Source organism: Nannobrachium achirus, assembly GCF_963921795.1.
Source record: "Nannobrachium achirus genome assembly, chromosome: 4".
Classification (NCBI taxonomy): Eukaryota; Metazoa; Chordata; class Actinopteri; order Myctophiformes; family Myctophidae; genus Nannobrachium; species Nannobrachium achirus.
The window spans coordinates 75,303,056-75,324,908 of record NC_137813.1 but is presented as its reverse complement, the minus strand read 5'-3'; the positions used below and the strand labels follow the sequence as shown (position 1 = coordinate 75,324,908).

Sequence of the window (21,853 nt, the reverse complement as noted above, 5' to 3'; positions counted from 1 at the left end):
CAGAGGTCTCAGTGGTTTGGGACAAAATGATGGTTGAGCCACTGGATTCGTCATCACTGGGAGAAAGGTTGAGGCGACGTCTCTTCTTGGGGACGCCTCGCTTAGGTGTTGGCCCTTGTTTCTTCGGGTAGCAGTGCTTCTGTCCATGTTCACTGGCTTGCAGTATCGCAATCATGCTAGTGACTGTATTTCTCACTGTGGGGGTGTCAAAGATCTCCTGTATTTTTTGTAAAGTTAAAGTGCTGCTATTATGTTAAAGCTCTGGTACCTTTTGTTGTTAAAAGCTCTGGCAGTTTTATTTTTGCTAGTTAAAGTGCCGCTATTATGTTAAAGCTCTGGTACCTTATGTTGTTAAAGCTTTGGTGGTTTTATGTGAAAGCTCTGTAAGTAGTAATCTCTATAGTGTACGTATCTACAGTGTTAAGTCAGCAATCTCCAAATTTAGGCCTATCCAGGATCAGAACATACTCTTAAGATGTTCTGTCCGTCCGTCTGTCATGTCGGTCATCTCTAAATTTGTTAACTGTTTCCGCATGTGGGAGTATCTGATGTGGGCACTGTTTAGTGTCGGTCGTCAGCCATCTCCAAATGCGGGCTGACTTCAGTGACTTGGCAGCCATTCAAAGTTTAAAAATTGAATTGCTCTGTAAGCACTGTAATACTGTAATGACAATGTAAAGAGCACTTTATTGTCAAGTGCTTGGAGTGCCCTGACTCTGGCAAATTCAGTTGTCAGCCAATTTAAATCCAGCCTGAATCAGATCTGGGCCACATCCAGATTGGAATCTCATCTGTATTAACAACACGTGACCATTAAAACCGATCGGATTCCAGTCTGGATGTGGCCCAGATCTGATTCAGGCTGGATGTGGCTGCACTGTACATGGTGTCTTAATGACGTCAGTCATCTCCAACTTCTGGCATGTTTCAGCATCTGGCTCTTGTGGTGGTGTAGTGTCAGCATGGCGGATGGACAGAAAGACATTGTGACACTGATCTCTGGTTTGGTTTGGGTCTCTTTATTGTCAAGTGCTGGGAGTGCCCTGACTATGGCAAATTCAACAAAAATAAGTGCTTAGTATGTGTTTACTGAAAAGTAAACACATACCCAGCTTCTTTGGTCGTGGTGAGCTGGAAGGAAACAGGGTGCCTTGATTATCCCTATAGTAAATTCAACTGAGACAGAAATAAAAGTGCTTAGTAAATCTATTCACTCAGTGTTTACTCAAAAATGTACTACTGTAAACAATTTACTGTAACACACTCACACTTAATTGTTTTATAATAAATTTTGAGAACATTCATTATGCCTTCATTTATTTACTACATTTCAGGATTTGCTTTTTACCGCTTATTTGAGTAGCTTTGGGGTATTTTGGAAAGGGATTAACACTTAAATTTCAAGACCTTTAAAGGAGTAGTTCACCCCCAAAATGACTTTTCTTCTTTTGTTTACTCACGCCATGGAGACTTGAGTTCAAGAATATATTTGTTTGTATTTGTTGCATTCCTAAGACAAAATCCGATTATTGTAAATTTACCCCATTGATTCCGGATGGGGACCCGAATAGAAAATTCATTTTGAGGTGAACTACTCCTTTAATGGCTAGTTATTAGTCTCTTTGACTTGGTATTGTGCTTGAAAGGGGATTTTACCACCGATTTCAAGACCTTTAATGGCTAGTTATCAGTCTTTTTGACTTAAATATAGTGCTTGGAATGAGTCTGAACAACTTATTTGAAGAGGTTTGCCAACTAATTTTGAGTTTCTATGACTTAAATGACTAGTTACGAGTTTATTTAACTTACATTTAGTGCTTGGAATGAGTCTGAAAATCTTATTTGAAGAAGTTTGCCAACTAATTTTGAGTTTCTATGACTTAAACGGGTAGTTATGAGTCTATTTGACTTGAATATATTGCTTGGAATGAGTCTGAAAAACCTATTTGAAGAGGTTTGCCAACTAATTCTGAGTTTATATGACTTAATTAATTACTTGGAATGGGGTTTAATGAACTTATTTTAAGAATCCCTGACTTCCCTAAAGCCTTGATATATTTTCTTATTTCAAGAAATCTTACCGGGAAAAATTTTCTTACCCCACTGGCAGATAATCTTACTTGTTTTTAGTTGATTTATACTCAAAAACATATTTTTTTTCTTATATTTAGAGTAGGTTTTTTTGCAGTGCACGTGGTGCATCATCTAGGCATGGGCGTGCACTTTTTACACAATTGCACAATTACATGGAAGTCTATGGTAACCATGGCAACGCGAGACATTGAAGAGAAAAAAATCATTGCAACATAAGTGTTAATATGGTTTCTGTAGGAGGACAGACATGACACAAACACTCAACGTTTTCCAATGCTGTAAAAATGTGTAGAATAAATATTACATTTCAAGATTCTCTCCAGGATGCGCTAATCATGAATGCTCATTATGTATTTGTAGCCTACTTAGTCATTTTGATTGTAGGCTAATATAGCTAATATAGACACTTACAGCATGTGTTGCCTTCATTATAAGGCTTATATAAGGATTACATTTTTTTGCGGCTCCAGACAGATTTGTTTTTAGTTTTTTTGATCCAATATGGCTCTTTCAACATTTTGGGTTGCCGATCCCTGGGTTAAAGTAATAATGCGTTCCCAGTCTTAAAACAGAAAAATAAATGTCCAAGGCGGGTCACCAATTTCATCCAATCAGGGGAGAGAACCCCACAAAGACCATTTGTATCAACTTGCGTGGCAGTTCCAATGTTGTCTGCTCATTTAGTTGTTTTTGTCACTTTCTGATCTTGCATAAAGGGTAACGATGCAGACATTGGTTTTAATGGAGTTTCCACTGACCTGCGTTGGCCAACAACAGCAGAGGACATTTCCCCGATTCAACGTCCTCTTTGATCAGTTTGTCCAACAACGCCACGTCCTGCCATTTGGAAAACAGAGAGAGAGCTCAATGTCAACATTGACAAGTGTTTATAGGCGGGTGCAGATATGGTTTGACCCAAAAAAAATTGCAACAAAAGGTTTCTCAATGGTTTATTCTAGTATCAGGTGTACTTAATAACATATCAAAAGTCTACCAAAATCTGACCACTAGAAATGCATATTTTCAAGATGGCCGCCGCCAGTTCCTTAAAAGACCATTATTCCTTTATTATTCATCATAGACAAATATTTGTGGTGTCAGGCCTCATATTTTGATGATCTAGGAATCCAATTAGCACATATAAATTATAGTCAAGTGATTACAAGTACAATTATGTTAAAACAGTTAGTTATAATAAGGTTATAAGCATATTTATGTTAAATTTGAAGATTTCCGAATGTAATTGGACATTTCTCCTTTTTCAATGTGCCATAATGTCCAGTATTGATGATTTCAGTTATAATTAACATTTTGTTAAAGTTTTCAGGAGATTTCTTTTGATACCAATGAGTAATAAATTCGTTATTAGTGTGAGGTATGTGAAATTAATAAAAACAGAGCAGCCATGTTATAGTCATTAAATACACATTTTGGGAAACACAATGGTGAAGAAATGGCTTCACCATTGTGTTTGATAAGGTGTCTAGTATCACATAAAAAATAATAATTAAATATAACTCCCCTAGGGGAACCTGTGACAGATGCTGAATGTTGGGGTGCTGCAACCTTATACAGGATAAATCTAAAGAATTGTAATTCTCACCTCAGTACGTAGCTTGTGATCAGTCAAACTAGAGTTTCTTCATAATTATGAATTCATTAAAAGCATTAGGTTTGCACTGAAACCACTGAGACTCACAAAACTGTTACCTCTGAAGAGTCCCCCCGGGGGGGAATGGATGTTTGTAGCAGGGATAGAATGCACATTGGGCGGAAAAGGGAGCATGAGGGGTGAATGATGTGACGATCAGTGAGGGGGGCAGTGTGGGAGTGTAGAGGGGATGTGGTGGCTCTCAGGTGGGTACAGGTAGGTTCTGATGAGTGTAGGTTAAGAGGGGGTCTGGAAGCCTGGGATATCCTGTGATGTCCCCTTAACCGCTTTACATATCTGAAAAGCTCCATACTTGAGGACTAAGCTGGGCCATCATGGGCTTGGAGAGGGAGTTGAGGTCAGTGCTGTCACAACCTAGGTGTTTACTGGGTCTTGGCAGGAGTAGTTGAGGAGTGTGGCACGGATAGGGTTCAGATTGACTTGTCAGTTTTTTCTGGAGCATTTTAGCAGTAAGAGGGCGGATGGGACAGCTCATGACACGCTGTGCTCCAAGTCTTCCCATCTAACCAACTTCAAGGCCAACGCAAGGCTGTGTCCTTGCTGCTATCTGACAGACAAGCATTGCTTTCTGCATACACCTCAGCTTTTTAACTGGAGAGCGTAACAGCCAAGCACCCTCTGAGTCACACTGATAGGTCACTATGGGCTCCTGTTAATATTAATGGTCTTAGAAAATACCAAACAACCAGACACTGACTCTCCTGTGAGCCAGTAATAGGGAAACACCCGTCAGCCTGACACAGTCATGCTCCACATTGTGGTTTTACAACCACCAACACTGGGAACTGGCCTTCCTCATTATCTATACCCACCCACAAGGGCCTATCATGACCCGAAGGGCCACTTGGAACCAGTGGGACTATCGGTAAGCCAGGTGACACCCCTGTCGGCCAAATGCATGATCTTAATTCTAATACCATACTTGCCTCCTCCACACTCCATCCTCCAGCGTGATCCAGTTTGTGTCAAATGCAAATTTGTTTTTGGAGGAGCTGTGAGCCTCCTCCACATAACAACCCAGCTGTCTGACACATCATAACTAATTGTAGTCTCACCAAATTTACACTAAGCATGGAGCGTTTCTTAAAGCGAACCCAATTGTGAGGATGGAAGTTTGCGTATTGGCATTTGGCTATTGCACCACTAAGGCCTAAGAACCACCACCACCACCAGGAAAAGACACAACCCATTCTCTCTTACCACCTATGGACACTCGTCCTGGGCTTCCAAGTGCCCCACTACAGCCAGTTGTTGTTGTTTTTTCCCCCTCTGACATGGGGGAGGAGAGAACTCATGTAACTTTGCACTTCAGACAGTGCTCCAAGAGCCCATGGAGCTATCAAGATACCCCTACACCCTCATCCACCTGAAGGGCTCTTTATAGGTCCACTAAACTCTTAGACGAGAGCCCGCTTACCCTTTCACCCACCCCGGCCCCATCCCCATACTCTGCACCCTAGGCCTTATTCACCACCTCTGCCTATAGGCACCCAGTAGACCATTACAGTAGGCTCAGACAGCTCTGCACTAACCTCCATACTCACCAAAACCCCTCTTTGCACACTCATACTGTTCCTAGAATATACACCTTTCTAATATTGCACACTCATACTGTTCCTAGAATATACACCTTCCTAATATATCAGAAAGTTGTTGAAAATGTATGTACACTGTGCTTGTCTGCAAGAAAAAGAAAAAATCTAGTATGTACAGTAGGGGTGGAAGTATGACATTTCAGTCTTGTTCAAGTGAAAAACAAAGGTAAAGAAATAACTATGTGGTATTTAATACATATTAAGTTAGCTAACTTGAAACGGTTGGCCCTTTCAGTGGGTTTTAATAGAGTCACAGACACAATATTGGATTTCAGAATTATGTAATTGTATTTCTGCAATTTGGACAAGTCCAATGGATTCCTAGGCCACATAAACATAGGGTTTGACACAAAAAATACTTGTCTAGGGTAAATAATGAAGGAGTTAGAGTATTTTAATGAATGTTTGTCCATCCTGGACGCCATCTTGAAAATGACACCTTTCCAGTGGTCAGACTTTGGTAGACTTTTAGTATGTTATTAAGGACACCTAATACTACACAAAACAGTTGAAAAATCTTTTGTTGCAATTTTTTTTGGGTTAGGTGCTTTTTTTTCATAACTGCACCCGCCTATTAGGTGCAGTAGGTGTCAAGCAGTGTTCATTTTGACAGCAAATTTGAATTTAGTGTTTTGAGTAAAATCTAATTTAGTTTTAGTCGACTAAATATCATAAGATCTTAGTCAACTACTGTAAATCTACAGTTAATTTTGTCATCAAATATGTATTTTTACTGGCGTTGATGGCATCGTAAGTTCCCAATGCTATTACCAGAGCGCAACCAAACATAAAATGACTTGTCTTTTTGTTCTACTGGATCTCATCTCCACTTGTCCCTCGCTAACATTTCAGTCTAGTTTTGTTTTAATTTGTCGTTAATGTTGTCAACATATTTCATAGTTTTAGTCATCGTAGCTTAGTTTTTATTTCGTTTTCGCCAGTGAAAAACGTTAAGTCGACGTACATTTACAATTTACAATGTAGGCCTTTAGCAGACACTTTTAATCCAAAGTGACTTACAATAAGCAGGTAATACATCAATATAATAAGCAAGCTAATATGTCAGTATATCAATGACCATATAACAATGCATAGGAATATCAATCTAGAAAAAACAATAACATAGGTAGACCAATCAGTAAAAAACGTTTCTAAAACCTAAAAATGCTATCTAGCTTCATATATGGTCATTGAAGGAAGGGGAGTGTTACAGTAGTGCTATGGGTTTAGGTGGAGTCTGAAGAGGTGAGTCTTCAGTCCACGGTGGAAGCTAGGGAGTGAGTCTGTAGTTCTAAGTGCGACAGGGAGTTTATTCCACACTTTGGGGTATAGTGTTTAGATCATGGGTGTTCAACAGGGGGTCTGGGACCCCTAGGGGGTCCTCAGAGTCCTCCAAATATTTGAGTAATTGAATGTTTTTTTTTTTTCTTTTTTTACATGAATCCAAAATACACTGATGATCGTGCAGTCAAACGATGAAACTATATGGAATCTATGAAAAGGTTGTGGGAGTCCCTGCTTCATCTCTCTCTCAACTAAGGGGTCCCTGGCCTGTAAACGTTGAAGACCCCTGGTTTAGATAATAGGGTGAAGTAGGATTGGTTGTGGGTACCATTTGGTGATGGGATCCAAACATGGTGTTGCATGGCACCGTACACAGACTGGAGAGAGGCAGGCCGAGCTGAGGAGACAAAACGTCATATCATCAACATAACAAACACACGTTTGGGTGGAAGAACAAAGACAGTGTGTGCAGTAGGGATGGGACGATAATCGTTATCATCGTTTATTGTGATAAAAAACACTCACATTAATCGTATCGTGAAGATTTTAATTATCCTCCGTCATGCACTGGAATCAATTCACCTTTTATTTGCTGAGCTGCATATCCAGTACCATTTAAACCCTTAATTGGTCAAATGGATCAGGAAATAACATACCGGTACTTGATACAGTCTTTCTTTCCACTCTCTACCAAATCCAATCTACAAGCTCACAACTTGCGGCGGCAGGTTGTGAGCTTGTTGATCTGCTATTTATTTTGGCAAATGTTATGCCCCTGGATAATGGATGTTGGAGATGTTTTGAATATCACGACTATATCGTAAATCGCTATTTTATTTTTTGGGTCACAATAATCGTGAAAAGACATTTTCACATCTAGTCCCATCCTTAGTGTGTGTGTGTGTGTGTGTGTGTGTGCGCGTGCGTGCGTGCGTGCGTGTGCGCGCGCGTGCGTGTGTGTTAGGGATGGGTGTGTCTGTAGTGGTTAGCCTTCCTCCAATCAGGATAGAGAAGGCCGTCCCCTACAGGGAAAACTGAAACTGCTTTTTTCTCCTCACAGGGGATAGGTGGAAGTCCTTATATGGACCTAACTATGGATCTAACTAGTACTATCAGAACATAGACCCATTTTGTTATTATTTGAATTAAACAAAATCACGTACTCTACCTTTAAATAAATCAGTAACTCCCTAATCGGGAGATACGCGATCGTCAGGTCGCATACACAAACTTTAGAAGGCAATTGTAGCCAATCAGGAGGGAATATGGGAAATGGGACATATCCATGTTGATGACATGACTTTAGAGATACTGTGTACCGCTTTGCGTGATTTTAGGCCAAAATCTGTAGGAGCAGTGTCCAAAAATGTGTTTTGCAAAAATCGGCCTGATTGTGGCACTAGAAGAGGGCCATGTGAGAAATCAGGGGCTGTGGTTTGACAGCCAAGGAGTGTGTGTGCAAAGTTTGGCATGGATAGGGCCAACGGTGGCGGAGATTAGAGAAGGGACAAAATGTGACGCGACGTGACGTACAGTATATTGTCGTTGTCGGGTGGAAACCTTGTATCTCCCAGGTTCAAATTTGTACGTTCTTTCGCAAAGTAAAGCCCTGCTTCATCATACAAGGCCGTCACACGACGCCTCGCGGTGCGAGGCGTCGTGTGCTTGTAGATCGGCTGTTTTCACTAGTTTAAATCATTTTGAGCGGTGGTAAACCGCTCCTAAGAGTGGCTGTGCGTGTGTCTGTAGCCACTTTTCCTCAGCGTTTTGCCATAGCAATGTGTTTTCCTCAGCGTTTTGCCATAGCAATGTGCGTTTGTGTAGCCTGTATTACATCACCAATTACCAATTGAAGACATTATGCAAGCACGACGACCGCTCACTTCACAATGGGTGTGATTTTTCAAAATGATAAATGCGAAACGAAAGGTTTTGGACATACAAGGTTTTCACCCGACAACGACGATATGTGTGTGTGTTTGTGTGAGTGTGCTAGTCCATGAGTATACATGCAGTATTGTGCACCTGGCTACAGAGGTGCTGTCCCAGGCCCGGCCTGCAGGAGGCGCTCTGGTAGATGACAGGCTGTGAGGCGTTGAGGGCGGCGTAGCCGTCTGTGGCGTAGTCCTGGTAGCGAGCGTTGATGACCAGACGACACACCTTCACCAGGCCCTCCCGGTCATCCTCGTGGACGTACGCAGAGCCGTTCTCATACCTGGGGGGAAGACACAGCATCTGATCTATAAGGAAGGGGGTCTTCAGCAGGGGTTCGGGGACCCCCAGGGGTCCTTGAGGGAGTCCCAGGGCGGTCCCCAGGTAAGTGATAGATAGTTAAAGGGCCATTTCACCTCTGGGACAACGTGATCTTATTGTATTGTTGTTGGGGACACGATCAACACAATCCTGAGTTATTTTTTTGTGTTCAATCTGGGTTTTTAGATATTTTAGTATTTGTTTTGCATCATATGATGCAAAACGCATCACTAGTACATGCTGAAATACTAAAATATCCCAAAACACAGACACAAAAAATAATAGGATTGTGTTGATCGTGTCCCAAACAACAATAAAATAAGATAGGGTTGTCCCAGAGGTGAAGTGGCCCTTTAAGAACCAAATGGACCCTTATGTTTCTGTAACTCAGAAAGTGTACAAATGGAACCAAATGGACCCTGATGGGTCCATTTGTTTCCATTTGTACACTCTCAGAGTTAAATTAACTATTAATTAATTTACAATATATGTTGGGGTCCCAGAGAAAGAAATGCCATTAAATGGCGGTCCGTAGCCTAATGCATGTCAAACTGGGGGTCCCTGAAATTAAAATGAAAAACTGCTAGAGCAGAAGTCTTCAACAGGGGGTCCGTGACCCCTAGGGGGTCCGCGGGGATAATGCAGGGGGTCCCCAAAATTGTTGGAGAAAAAAGGTTGTAGGGAAAATAGACTGATAGTATTGACATTGGTTCTCAGTTAATAAGGTATGTTTATAAATGGCAGTGGTACGGCCACTTGTGCATGCATGTTTTACAATAATAGCATGAATATATTAATCTATTATTTTAATAGCTTAGTACTGAATGCACAATAACATGGTATGTTGATACACATGAAACACAATTCTATACATGAATATCCAATATAATGTTGTAGCCCCACTCCCACCCTACGAGGTAGGGGGTCCCTGCTCCATCTCCCCATCAGTTTGGGGGTCCCTGGCGTGAAAACGTTTAATAACCCTGTGCTAGAGAGGTAAAGATCTTCTCTAAGTGTGAATGTGGGGGTCCTTGACATGAAAACGTTTGAGAAGCACTGCTCTAAGTCAGGGGGTCTTCGAAGAAAGGGGGTCCGGCACCCTAAGGGTCCTCAAGAGTAAACCATTGATGACTATACTCATCTTCAGCAGTAAAAGAGTCTACCGCTTGAACCTTACCATCCCTATTCTGAGGGGGACGTTAGCCCAAAACAGCTCTACAAGCTCACAACGCCTTGTAGCGTTGTGATGCTCGCAATTGTATTAAGCCCTTCAAATAGACCAGGGGTTTTCAAAGTGGGTGACGGGGCACCCTGGGGTGCCGTGACGGAAGTACAAAGTACTGAAAATAATTCAGTCAGTTCTTACCAAAATGGCTGTTATCTCAACGTTTTCCTCGCAACATAATCACTAAAATATCGTCACTGTCGGGCAGAAACCTTGTATCTTCAAGTTTCAAATGTGTACGTCTTTTGGTAAAGCAAAGCCCTGCTTCATCATACAAGACTGTCGCACAAAACTAGTGAAAACAGCCGATCTACAAGCACACAACGCCTCGCTTGTAGATTTGCTGTTTTCAATAGTTTAGTAAATTTTATAGATGATAAATACGAATGGTTTTGGACATGCAAGGTTTCCACCCGACAACGACGATAATATAAGGTGCTGGGAGTTAAAATTATAATGTAGGGGTGCCTCGGATTAAAAAATATATATATATTTATGGGGTGCCCTGAGACAAAAAGGTTTGGGAACCCCTGAAATAGACCCTTGGACAACTGCTAAGCCTTTTATCCAAAGCACTTTACAAGTGTGTGTGAACTACCCGTTCACATGTACAGTACATTTACACACCGACAACAGGAGCAGTTAAGGGTTCAGTGTCTTCCAAAATAGTTTAAAAAAGTAAAGAAATTTAGGGATAAGGCATGGGCAAAAATATAGCTGGTAGAGTTGTATACGCATAGTGTCGGGGTATCAACTCTTGCTCCGTCTTGCTTTGTTTCTTGGGCAACCAGGGTTGTGGTGACATTCACGCACCATGTTTAGAACAACAAAAAAATCACACCCGTGTGAACTGAGCGGTGGTTTACCCACCTAGTCTCAACAGCACCCTCTTACCCACCAACCCCTCCCCCCTTCCCCCCTGTGTGTGTGTGTGTGTGTGTGTGCGTGTGTGTGTGTGCCTGGCCTGGCCTGAAAACAGCGCCCCTCCCTTAACATGTGTGGTCAAAAAAGGTACTACACCACAGGCTTCAGGCTACATACAGACCCACCCACATACAAACATACCTACACACACGGCCACGCTATGGAGACGGTGTGACCACCGCTCAAAAACTGTGTGGCAGACAGCTCAACGGGACAAAATATTTGACAGTCTAACACAGATGGTGATACGGGAGTTCTACAGCACACAGCTCAGACTCATGGCTGCTACAAGGACAAGCTAAACCATAACAAATAGTGAATACAAAAAAGAATATGGCTCCTACAGGCACAGACATTTTCTGACAAAAAGTTTGGTGGTCAGAGACAGTATGGACAGCCCTTAGGTATAACCTTAAATGACAACTCTGCCCTATAGAACATCTAGGCTCGTTTTCCTACTTACAGTATGTTGATCCAAAATTAATGTCCATGGCAGAAATGTCTATTAGGCAGAAATGCCTAATAGATGGTTTACTTTTCACAGTTTTGTGGGCGTTTTCTGGGGCCATTTCTAGCCAAAGGAATGTTTTTTTGTGCAAAACAAATGCTTGCAATGGATTCAGCATCATGACAACTAGTTAGACCCCTCACATCCTATTTAAATACCCAGAAAAAAGAAACGTTTTTCTGGCTATTTTCCTCCAGTATAGAAAGTCGATGGGAGCCCAACTTGATTTAGCCGCTGTGGCGACCCCGAAGGTCGCCGACTCGGGCGCCCTAGCTAAATCATTAGAGCATGCCATGGGCTACATATCCGAAATATATTTTAGTCGACTAAATCAACTGTAGATTTAGTCGCCTAAAAACGTATGATATTTAGTCAACTAAAATTGGACTAAAACTAAAACTTTTCAGGTGACTAAATTATAAGTAAAGGTGACTAAATTAAGAGTAAAATTGAATGACATTTTATTCAAAAGACTATGACTAAAACTAAATCAAAATTTGCTGTCAAAAACAACACTGACACAGACACACCCACCTGAACAGTCTGCAGAGCCATAGCGTGGTGTCTGACATGACACGTGTGGTGAGCTTCCTGAGCCTCTCTCTGTCCATGACACACATGTACGCTGCCAGGCTGTGGCCCAGCAACGCCACATGACCCTGTTCACCCACATGCTGTGTCCTGCAAACACACACACACACACACACGCACGCACGCGCACGCACACACACACAGACATATGTGATCAATATCGTCGTCGTCGGGTGGAAACCGTGTATGTCCAAAACTGTTTGTTTTGTATTTATCATTTTTAAAATGATTTAAACTAGTGAAAACAGCCGATCTACAAGCACACAACGCCTCGCACCGCGAGGCGTTGTGTGCTTGTAGATCGGCTGTTTTCACTACTTTTGTGCGACGGCCTTGTGTGATGAAGCAGGGCTTTACTTTGCGAAGAAAAATTACAACATTTAAACTTGGAGATACAAGGTTTCTGCCCGACAGTGACGATATAAAAAACTCAAACTTTTTTTTGAGTCACCCAAGAGAGCAGTGCATCTTGGGTGACTCGCACTGATCAGGAAGTTGTGGAACCATAGGCTCGCCCTCAACATAAAATGTATTTTAATTGTAATTCTGCACCCAATTGAATATCTTAGTTACATCGATATCGTTCATGTGAACTAGTTTGTTGAAGCTTATTCATTATACTTATCGAAATCGCTATGACCGCGCAGCGCCACGGCCGTACCGCACATCACCGCACTGCGGTGAAAGAACGAAAGGACTTTGTCTCACTGCATAACTCCACCCTCAGTAGCAAAAGTGAATTATTTTTCTGTTTGGCTAGTCAGGGACCAATCAGAAGGCTGACAAAGGGTGAATTACGCTTCATTTGAGATAGAAATGAAGTACTTTTGACTCCACTACATTTCTAGGAAGGGTCTCTTGGGACTGAAACGTACAAAACATCTATCAAAAATGAACCACTTAAAGGAGTAGTTCACCCAAAAGCCCCTTTTCGACTGCAGCTTTAGCACCACACCACACCGCAACCACATAAAAATATCTACATTTTTCATTACACAAAAGTACCCCTATAGGTAAGAAACAAATTTACCCTTTTAACTGTGATTATAATACAATATAAATTTGTATTACAACTATCCTAATTATAATAAACTATAATGGATTATAACTGTGATTATAATACACTATAAAGTATTAATGTATTACTATGATAATTATAATACACTATAATAAGATTATAATAGTGGTTATATAACACAATAGAATCTATTATCATGTATTACAACTATATCCTGGTGGTCTAAATGAAAAGTCAGTGAGTGATCAGTCATTATGAAGTGTTTGACCCTGTTTGGCCTAGCTCAGACCTACTCTAGATTGGATACTTTTTAGTACCACGTGGGCCAGTGGAAAAAGGGCTAAAGACTACTTTGTTATTTTCTGTCAATTACTCACCCAATGACGCCTTGAATTCATGGAGATTACTTTGTTTTTCTCACATTCCTGAGCCAATCATTTGAAAAAGTCTCCAGTGGAGACTTCAGAAATCTAGCATTACTACCACCCGACCCCCAACAAAATAATCATATTTTATCTTGGAACACCCAAGACTTTATTTACATTGACTGTAGACTCGTTTCCACAGAGAAACATTGTGAAAATAGCCGAACTAGAAGTTTGTAGATCGGCTATTTTCACGATGCTTTTGTCTTCAACTTAGCCAATTTGGGATTAAAAATGTCTAAACGGGCCCGGCGGTGTGGTGGTCCGGTCACCCTAGGCTGCAATGCCAGCCTGACTGCATGTAGGGATGGGACGATATGACAATTTCATATCACGGTTATTGTGACAAAAGAAATCGCGATTTACGATATTATCACGATAATCAAAATCCATTAACCTGGGCAGAACATTTGCCAAATAAAATAGCAGATCTACAAGCTCACAACGTGTCACGTTGTGACCTTGTAGATCGGCTATTTTTTTGGCAAAGACATTTGATAAAGAGTGAAAAAAGACTGTATCAAGTACGTATATTATAAGTACCTTTTACCGATGATAGAGGGTTTAAATGGTACCGGATATGCAGCTCGGCAAATAAAAGGTGAATTGATCCCAGTGCATGACAGAGGACGATATCACGATAATTTAAATCTCCACGATATGATTATCGTGAGTGTTTTTTATCTCGATAAACGATAATATCGCTTATCATCCCATCCCTAACTGCATGTCACGAGTACATATCCCGTTCTCGACGACCTTTGCTGCGTGTCACTCCCTGTCTCTCTCTCCCCATTTCCTGTCAGTCTACTGTCCTGTTAATTTTTGAGGCATAATAGCCCCAAAAATAAATCATAAAAAAAGGTCTAAACAATATTGCACATTAAGCTAATCATCTGGGAACTCGCCGTGAAATAATTGTTTGACTTGTGACTTGTCTTGGACACAAAAGCTTTGACAAACAAAGTGCGGACAGACGACTAGTTACATGTGGACGTGCGTGTCCTCGTCTTCATCGTCTTGGTCGTGTACGAGGTTGTGTACCAGCTGCAGGATGCTGGCTACGTCCTGCCCACTGAAACAAAAAACATAAAACACCAACATTCAGATACCATGTCTAACACATGCTAGGGCATTCACGAATAGTGATTTCTAGTATTCGAATTATTCAACCTCAAAGTATTCGAATAGTCGAATATTCAACAGGACTGGCCAAACTGTCAAATATTAAGTAAGCAAGAGGTGAACATTGTGAAAATAGCAGATCTACATGCTCACAGTTGCGAGGCGTTGTGAGCATGTAGATCTGCTATTTTCACAATGTTTATCTGTGGAACCGAGTCACATTAAATGTAATACCTACAATTCCAAGTGCTTGTCAGGATGGGGGTCCCCATTTCAAATATGTTTATTTTGGGGGTCATGGCCTAAAACGGTTTGAGAACCCCTGGTATAAAGCATTAACAAATTCATCCACCAGGGGCATTTACTTCTTGATTGATTCTTATGACTTCCTATAGCCAAGCTTTATAAACTATATTTTTTTTTAAAGAGAGAGAGGAAAAAAAGTGAATATTCAACTTCGGTGAACAACGTCGAATAGTGACTTTGATATTCGAATATTCTAATATTTGGTGAATGCCCTACCATGTCTACCACATGCACCCTGGCCTCCCGCTTAGGGGGCATGTCATTATAGGCTAAACATTGCCTAAACCAGAGGTCTTCAGAAAACTTGTGCCTGGACTGCTCTTTTTTCCCCCTCTACACCAAACCTCTCTGCTGAAAATAGCAGATCTACAAGGTCACAATGCCTCGCAGTGTGAGGCGTTGTGAGCTTGCAGATCTGCTATTTTTGGCTAATGTTCCCCTCGGAGAAGGGATGCTATAGCCTGGTTCCAGACCCTCAATCGCTTGTCAAGTTACAAATAAGATGCTCTCATTTTTACATTTTGAATTTTAAACATTCCTATCACTAATCAATGTATTTTACTCCATGAATACGTAGGATAGGCATCCATAAGCTTTCAGCTTCTTTCCTTCTGATCACCTGTAACAATGACTAAGTGGATGTATGACTTGTAAAAATGTATGTGAGTGATCAAATAAACTAAAAAAGCCAAGCTTGTAATATAGGCTCCTTTCCATTATGTTGTAATCGTTCGTGTTGGGGGTCCTTGACATGAAAGTGTTTTGAGAGCCACTGCTCTGGGTATTCATTAGGGTTGACTGGTTAATGAGAGTTACTTACTTCCCCTGCAGAGGTCCAGGGATGCTGGTCCGTTTGTGTCTCCCTGTCCCCAACTCTGGCTCACTGAGAGAGAGAGAGAGAGAGAGAGAGAGAGAGAGAGAGAGAGAGAGAGAGAGAGTTTCTATCAATCTGACAAGTAGGCCTCTCAAAATGGTTACATCATTGCCTAATCGCAATTAATTGAGATAATCCAAATCATTTTACATAATCGCCAAAATCGCTTCCATGTAAAAAAAAGGGCTGGGACTTAATTAATTACAGAAAATTAACGTGATTAAATAAATATACGTATTTTAATCATGCTTAGTTTTTGCACCATAGAATCTTTTTCACTGGATGAATTGCACCGACCAACAGTCAACAAACCCCAGTACACGCAATGGGAGAAGCCGCCGATCAGACCACTTAACTCGATGCGTGCCAAGGGCCACAAAAGGGCACCAAAGTGCCAGAAATAGTCCCATTGACCACCGGTCTAACATACAGGGAGCCACGTAGCAGTGACGCGCCTGTCCACGTTGGTGCATGTGATCAATGTGACCCGGATGAAGAGAGCAACAATGTTGCCATAGGCTATCATTCATTTTAGAAGATCGATTTTCGGCGATTTAGCCGTAAATAAAACTTTGTCGCTGCCCTGGGAACACAGTTCAGAGAAAAAGGTCTCTAAAGATGTGAGTTTGAATTGGAGTCGGCGGCCTGGATGGAAAATTAGACCGGGGCTTCGTTGAGGCCTCCGATTAATTAATTCATTTTATTAAAAAACCCAGACTAGATCGGGATCGGCACCCCGGAATATGTCGCGCCGCCGACAGTATAGATTGAGTTTTTTTGGGGGGGCTCTAACCTTTATTCTAAACCATTTTCAATGGAATAAATCGTCGGACCATCTAGACTCGGTCGTTGGGAAGCGTAGGACGAGCCAGGACCACCCACATCTCTACAAGCAGCTCAGGGTAAGTAAAATAGCAAAAAAAACATTGTATTGTATTGAAAAAATACATGTTTTCTTTTTTTTTTTAAGTTAAGGGACCGGAATGGCTAACACCCTAAAATGATGCCGACGTTAGTCTGTTTATTATCAGTGTGTGTAGTGTAACACCCGAGTGGATTGGAGAAGAACCTGTACTCATTCGATCAGTATAGGGGAAAGTGAAGTGCTGTGTGATGATTAGACTGACCTGGGATCAGATTAGCTTAACTACAGCACAGTAGAGAGCAGGGGTTCCCTAACCTTTTTGTCTCAGGGCACCCCATGAATATTTATTTAATCCGAGACCCCTACATTATAATTTTCACTCCCAGGACCTTATATTTATAGCATATCGTCAGGTGGAAACCTTGTATGTCCAAAACCGTTCGTTTTGTATTTATCATCTATAAAATGGACACGCCTCGCATCGCGAGGCGTTGTGTGCTTGTAGATCGGCTGTTTTCAGTAGTTTTGTGCGACAGTCTTGTATGATGAAGCAGGGCTTTGCTTTACCAAAATACCGTACACATTTGAAATTTGGGAGATACGAGGATTCTGCCCGACAGTGACGATATTTTAGTGATTATGTTGCGAGGAAACTGACTGAAAATAACTGCACTTCAAGTTTAAAATGATACTAAATATTTTTTCAAGTGTCCAAATAAATTCCAAATATAATCAAATTACCTCGTGGCACCCCTGGACTGCCGTCACGGCACCCCAGGGTGCCCCGTCACCCACTTTGAAAACCCCTGGTATGGAGCACCGAAGTCTGAAGTAATTTACACATCCTACATGTTTTTTTTCCCCCATTCTGAATTCCCGTAGACTTTTCTTTTCTCAACACAAGGCGTTGTGAGCATGTACAGGCTATTTTCACAATTTCAGCCTCTAATGTTTGACAATTTGGCCAATGTTTAATTTGTCATTTTAGATCATACATGGGCAACTGGCGGCCCGGAGGCCACATGCAGCCCTCGCCTTCAGCCCGCAGGTTGATATTGGAGTACTGATATATTATTGATTTCAGCTGTTACAATTCCAAACATGGACCAATTACCCGCTTTAGTTACTTCAATCTATATTAGTAGCTAAATAGTATTAAAATGTTATTGTATTTTTTATGTCTAATGTATTTGTATTTAAGTTCATAATGTTAACATAAGAACATATAAATGCATTTGAAAGTTTTAGAAAAAAGAAGAAATAAAAGTTACTGTTCAGAATTCCCAAAAATAGCAGATCTACAATCTCCCTGGCCCTCGGGAGTGAGTGTGGCCCTCTCCATCATCAAAGTTGCCCACCCCTGTTTTAGATGTATTAAAAAGCCCCTAAATTGTCACTTAAGAGATGTGCAGATACCCTCTATACACTTACATGTTATGTTGGCTTGTTTACTGTTGAGTGAGAAAACAATGTTCCACATGAAGTTAATCGTCTGGGGACCCCCCCCCCCCCCACACTACAGTAGTAAGGAATACTAGTGACAAATGGTGTGTGTAAGTTGTGTACAGTATGTTCTCACCTCTGTCCATCTCCCAGGATCCTTATAGCCTGGTCCAGGTGTCTGCCCATCTCAGCCAGTGTGGGGTCCACCATCATCTGACACACACACACAACACAAATACAATTCATTAACTATTGCATTGACTAACAGTCAAAAAGTGCTCATCAGGATGGGGGGTCCCAGGTTCAAATAATTATGATTATTTTGAGGGGTCGCAGGCTGCAAAGGTTGAGAACCAGAGGCATAAAGCAGGGGTTTTCAAAGTGGGTGACGGGCCACCCTGGGGTGCCATGACGGCAGTCCAGGGGTGCCGCGAGATAATTTGATAATATTTGGAATTTATTTGGACACGCCTACAGGCCAAAATTTGGGAAAATATTTTAAACATTTGGGGATTATGAGAAGAAGAGACACATCTGAAGGTGATAAAGTTGATGTTGGGCAAGGTACGGTACATGCGTTATTGATTTTTGTATTATGTTTTTTTGACAATTGAACAACAGATGGAAACACACACACACAAACACACTATTTTTTGGGGCGATTCTAATTAAGGTTGTGGGATGTGATGTACAAAGTTATTTTCAGTCAGTTCTAACCAAAAAGGCTATGATTTCAACGTTTTCCTCGCAACATAATCACTAATATCGTCACTGTCAGGCAGAAACCTCGTATCTCCAAGTTTCAAATGTGTACGTCTTTTGGTAAAGCAAAGCCCTGCTTCATCATACAAGACTGTCACACAACACTAATGAAAACAGCCGATCTACAAGCACACAACGTGCTTGTAGATCTGCTGTTTTCACTAGTTTAGTACATGTTATAGATGATAAATACAAAACGAACGGTTTTGGACATACAAGGTTTCCACCCGACAACGACGATATGCTATAAATATAAGGTGCTGGGAGTGAAAATTATAATGTAGTGGTGCCTCGGATTAGAAAATATATATATATGGGGTGCCCTGAGACAAACACGTTTGGGAACCCCTGGCATAAAGGATACTATTTAAGCACAGTGACTGCAATGGCATGGAGAGAGATTCGTAGGAGCAAAGCGATAGAAGATCTTTGTGACAAATAGCGGTCACGTGACTTGCTTGTTATCTACTTCATGTTGACCAAGATGCAAAGCCCGAAATATGCTCAAGCCTGCAACAGTTGGTTCATACTCTGTGGTATCACAGTGTTAGGTTAGGCTACCACAACGAGCAGATCTACTGTACTACAAGGCTTACTAGTAGTATACCACACAATACAGAGTAAGCTTGTAAATATAGAGTACTGTTCTGACTAATTCTTCTAGATCTTGTTGGCACACCCCTGCATGATGGAGTAGATTAGTGATTCTCAACCTGTGGGTCGGGATTATTTTGAATGACGGTAACGTGGCAATTTAAGGGCTTTTTTTTAATATTTGTAATACCTATAAAATAAATGAAAAGAAAATAAATTACCATTACTGCATCAAATGTAATCAACAAACTATCCTAAGAAAACTGGTCAGACATTGGCCATATTAATATAAGAAAGAGGCAAATCTTGAAAATAAAAAATAAAAAATGATCTACAAGCTCACAACGCCACACAGTATTTATCTGTGGAACCAAGGCAAACTAAAAGTAATGCCTCAACACGTACACACTTGTCAGAGTTAAAATATGATCAAGGTTGTGGTCCATTCTGGTCAAACAGAGTCATGGTGCTGATATTGTGCATGTTGGCTCACTGGAAACTTTAATTACAAATTGCACAGGCAAAGATGTAACTTTATTTAACCTAGAGCCCTTTTCAAACATAGAAAAAGGCAGATCTACAAGCTCAAAATGTGTCACTCATATCAGACTCTAGGACAGGGGTCGGCAACCTTTTTAACACAAAGTGCCTTGTTTTCATTGTCTTGATAGTCAGTGTGCCATATCAACATTTAGTTTGATTATGACACCACATCAAACTGTCATATGTCCAATTGATTTGACAGGCTATAAATAACAACCTTTAAGGTCAAACTGCTGCGTTTTTCTTTGCGAAATGCGTTTTTCAGGGCAAGGAGAGACAGAGAGAGATAGATAGAGCAAGGGACAGAGTGGTGTGCGAAACGGGCGGCAGTGTGCAAAGTAAACGAGACTGACATAACGTGAGGTTGATTTTTTTATTTGCGCGCTCCGAAATTCACTCCGATATTCGGCCCGAAAAACGCAGCAGTGTGCAAAGACCTTTATTTTGTTCTTCTAGGATGTAGGCCTAATGATCATGAGATTTATCTGGCAGACTCTCTCCCCAGTCAACGTTATCAGTTTGAATGCATGTAGATTTATATGCAGGATGTAAATTGCATATACTATAGATAAAGAGTCTCACACTTCTGCCAGCATGCCAGTAATCACCCACCCCTGTGCCAAGGTTGCCTACCCCTGCTCTAGTGACACAATCAGTACAGAACTATAAAGGCCTGAACACATTATGACGCAATATGTTATGCTTTAAATAAAAAAAAATAGCAGATCTACAAGCTCACAGCGCGGCACAGAGTGCCGCGCTGCGAGCTTGTAGATCTGCTATTTTTGAAAAATCGTGAAAATGAGAATTTTGACCCGATTCTATAAGTGTCTTTTGAATCCTTCTAAGATTTTTTGGGAAAAAAAATATGTTTCTATGTCAGCAATCTGGCCAGCCATCGTCAAAGAAAAGGTCCTTTTCACTTAACTGGAGCTCAGTTAGTCTGTTCTTGAGAGACTACTATGTCAGTGGTTCTCAAACCTTTTCATGTGAAGGACCCCCAAACTGATATTTATTTGGCCACGGACCCCCATCTCAAAATATTTAGTTCCAGGGACCACCCAGAAGCAAAATTTGAGTTACAAACTTTCGCTTTGAAAACACATATATTAACTCATTGAGTGCCTATCCCGAATATGTTCGGGATATATTATCGCATACCAGAGTGCCTATCCCGAACATGTTCGGGATATTTAAAAAAAAAATAATAATAATAATATTTTTTTTTTATTTTTTATTTTTTTTTGGACCCCATCAAATCTAGTGAACATGATTTCAATCGCGATTTTGCATGTTCCACCCCCATACAACCCCATCTAACATACAGGGCAGCCATGTTTGTTTACATAACATGTAAAACATAATGGCGATTATCTCAAGAATGCCTGAACGGATTTCCAATCGGATTTTTTTGTTTGAAAGCTGTGAACAAACTGCTTTTAGAGCTCATTCTTCTCTGTTTTTTTCCCATGCATGAGGTGTGCAAGGTTTAATCATGGCTAAGTTGACGAAAATAAGGCTTCTAAAATGCTTGGTAACCAATAGCTAACTTCAAGCTAACTTCATCCTCTTCCTGTACATGCACAAAGGAAAGTGTTCAGGCAAGTCATGGCTGCAGGGCTTCTGCATATACCAGCATATCTCTATGGGATTTTCTATGGCCACTGGGCGCCCTCTAGTGGTGAACGGGGTGGCACTCAAAGAGTTAAAAGATTTCCACCCATTTTCACGACTCTTTTCAAAAATAGCAGA

General features: G+C 41.1%; 1 protein-coding gene across 1 annotated transcript in view; it reads right to left on the bottom strand.

Annotated features, from left to right (window-relative positions):
- Positions 1 to 21,853, bottom strand: part of pdxdc1 (pyridoxal-dependent decarboxylase domain containing 1) — a 78,332-nt gene that overhangs the window by 45,801 nt on the left and 10,678 nt on the right. Inside the window, exons 2-8 of the mRNA XM_080723950.1 lie at positions 18,339 to 18,415; positions 15,841 to 15,903; positions 14,578 to 14,664; positions 12,090 to 12,236; positions 8,671 to 8,860; positions 6,974 to 7,042; positions 2,853 to 2,931 (exon numbers count right to left, since the gene is read on the bottom strand). Of these exons, the coding sequence (XP_080580076.1) occupies positions 2,853 to 2,931; positions 6,974 to 7,042; positions 8,671 to 8,860; positions 12,090 to 12,236; positions 14,578 to 14,664; positions 15,841 to 15,903; positions 18,339 to 18,415 (712 nt within the window). The remainder of the gene's footprint in view (positions 1 to 2,852; positions 2,932 to 6,973; positions 7,043 to 8,670; positions 8,861 to 12,089; positions 12,237 to 14,577; positions 14,665 to 15,840; positions 15,904 to 18,338; positions 18,416 to 21,853) is intronic.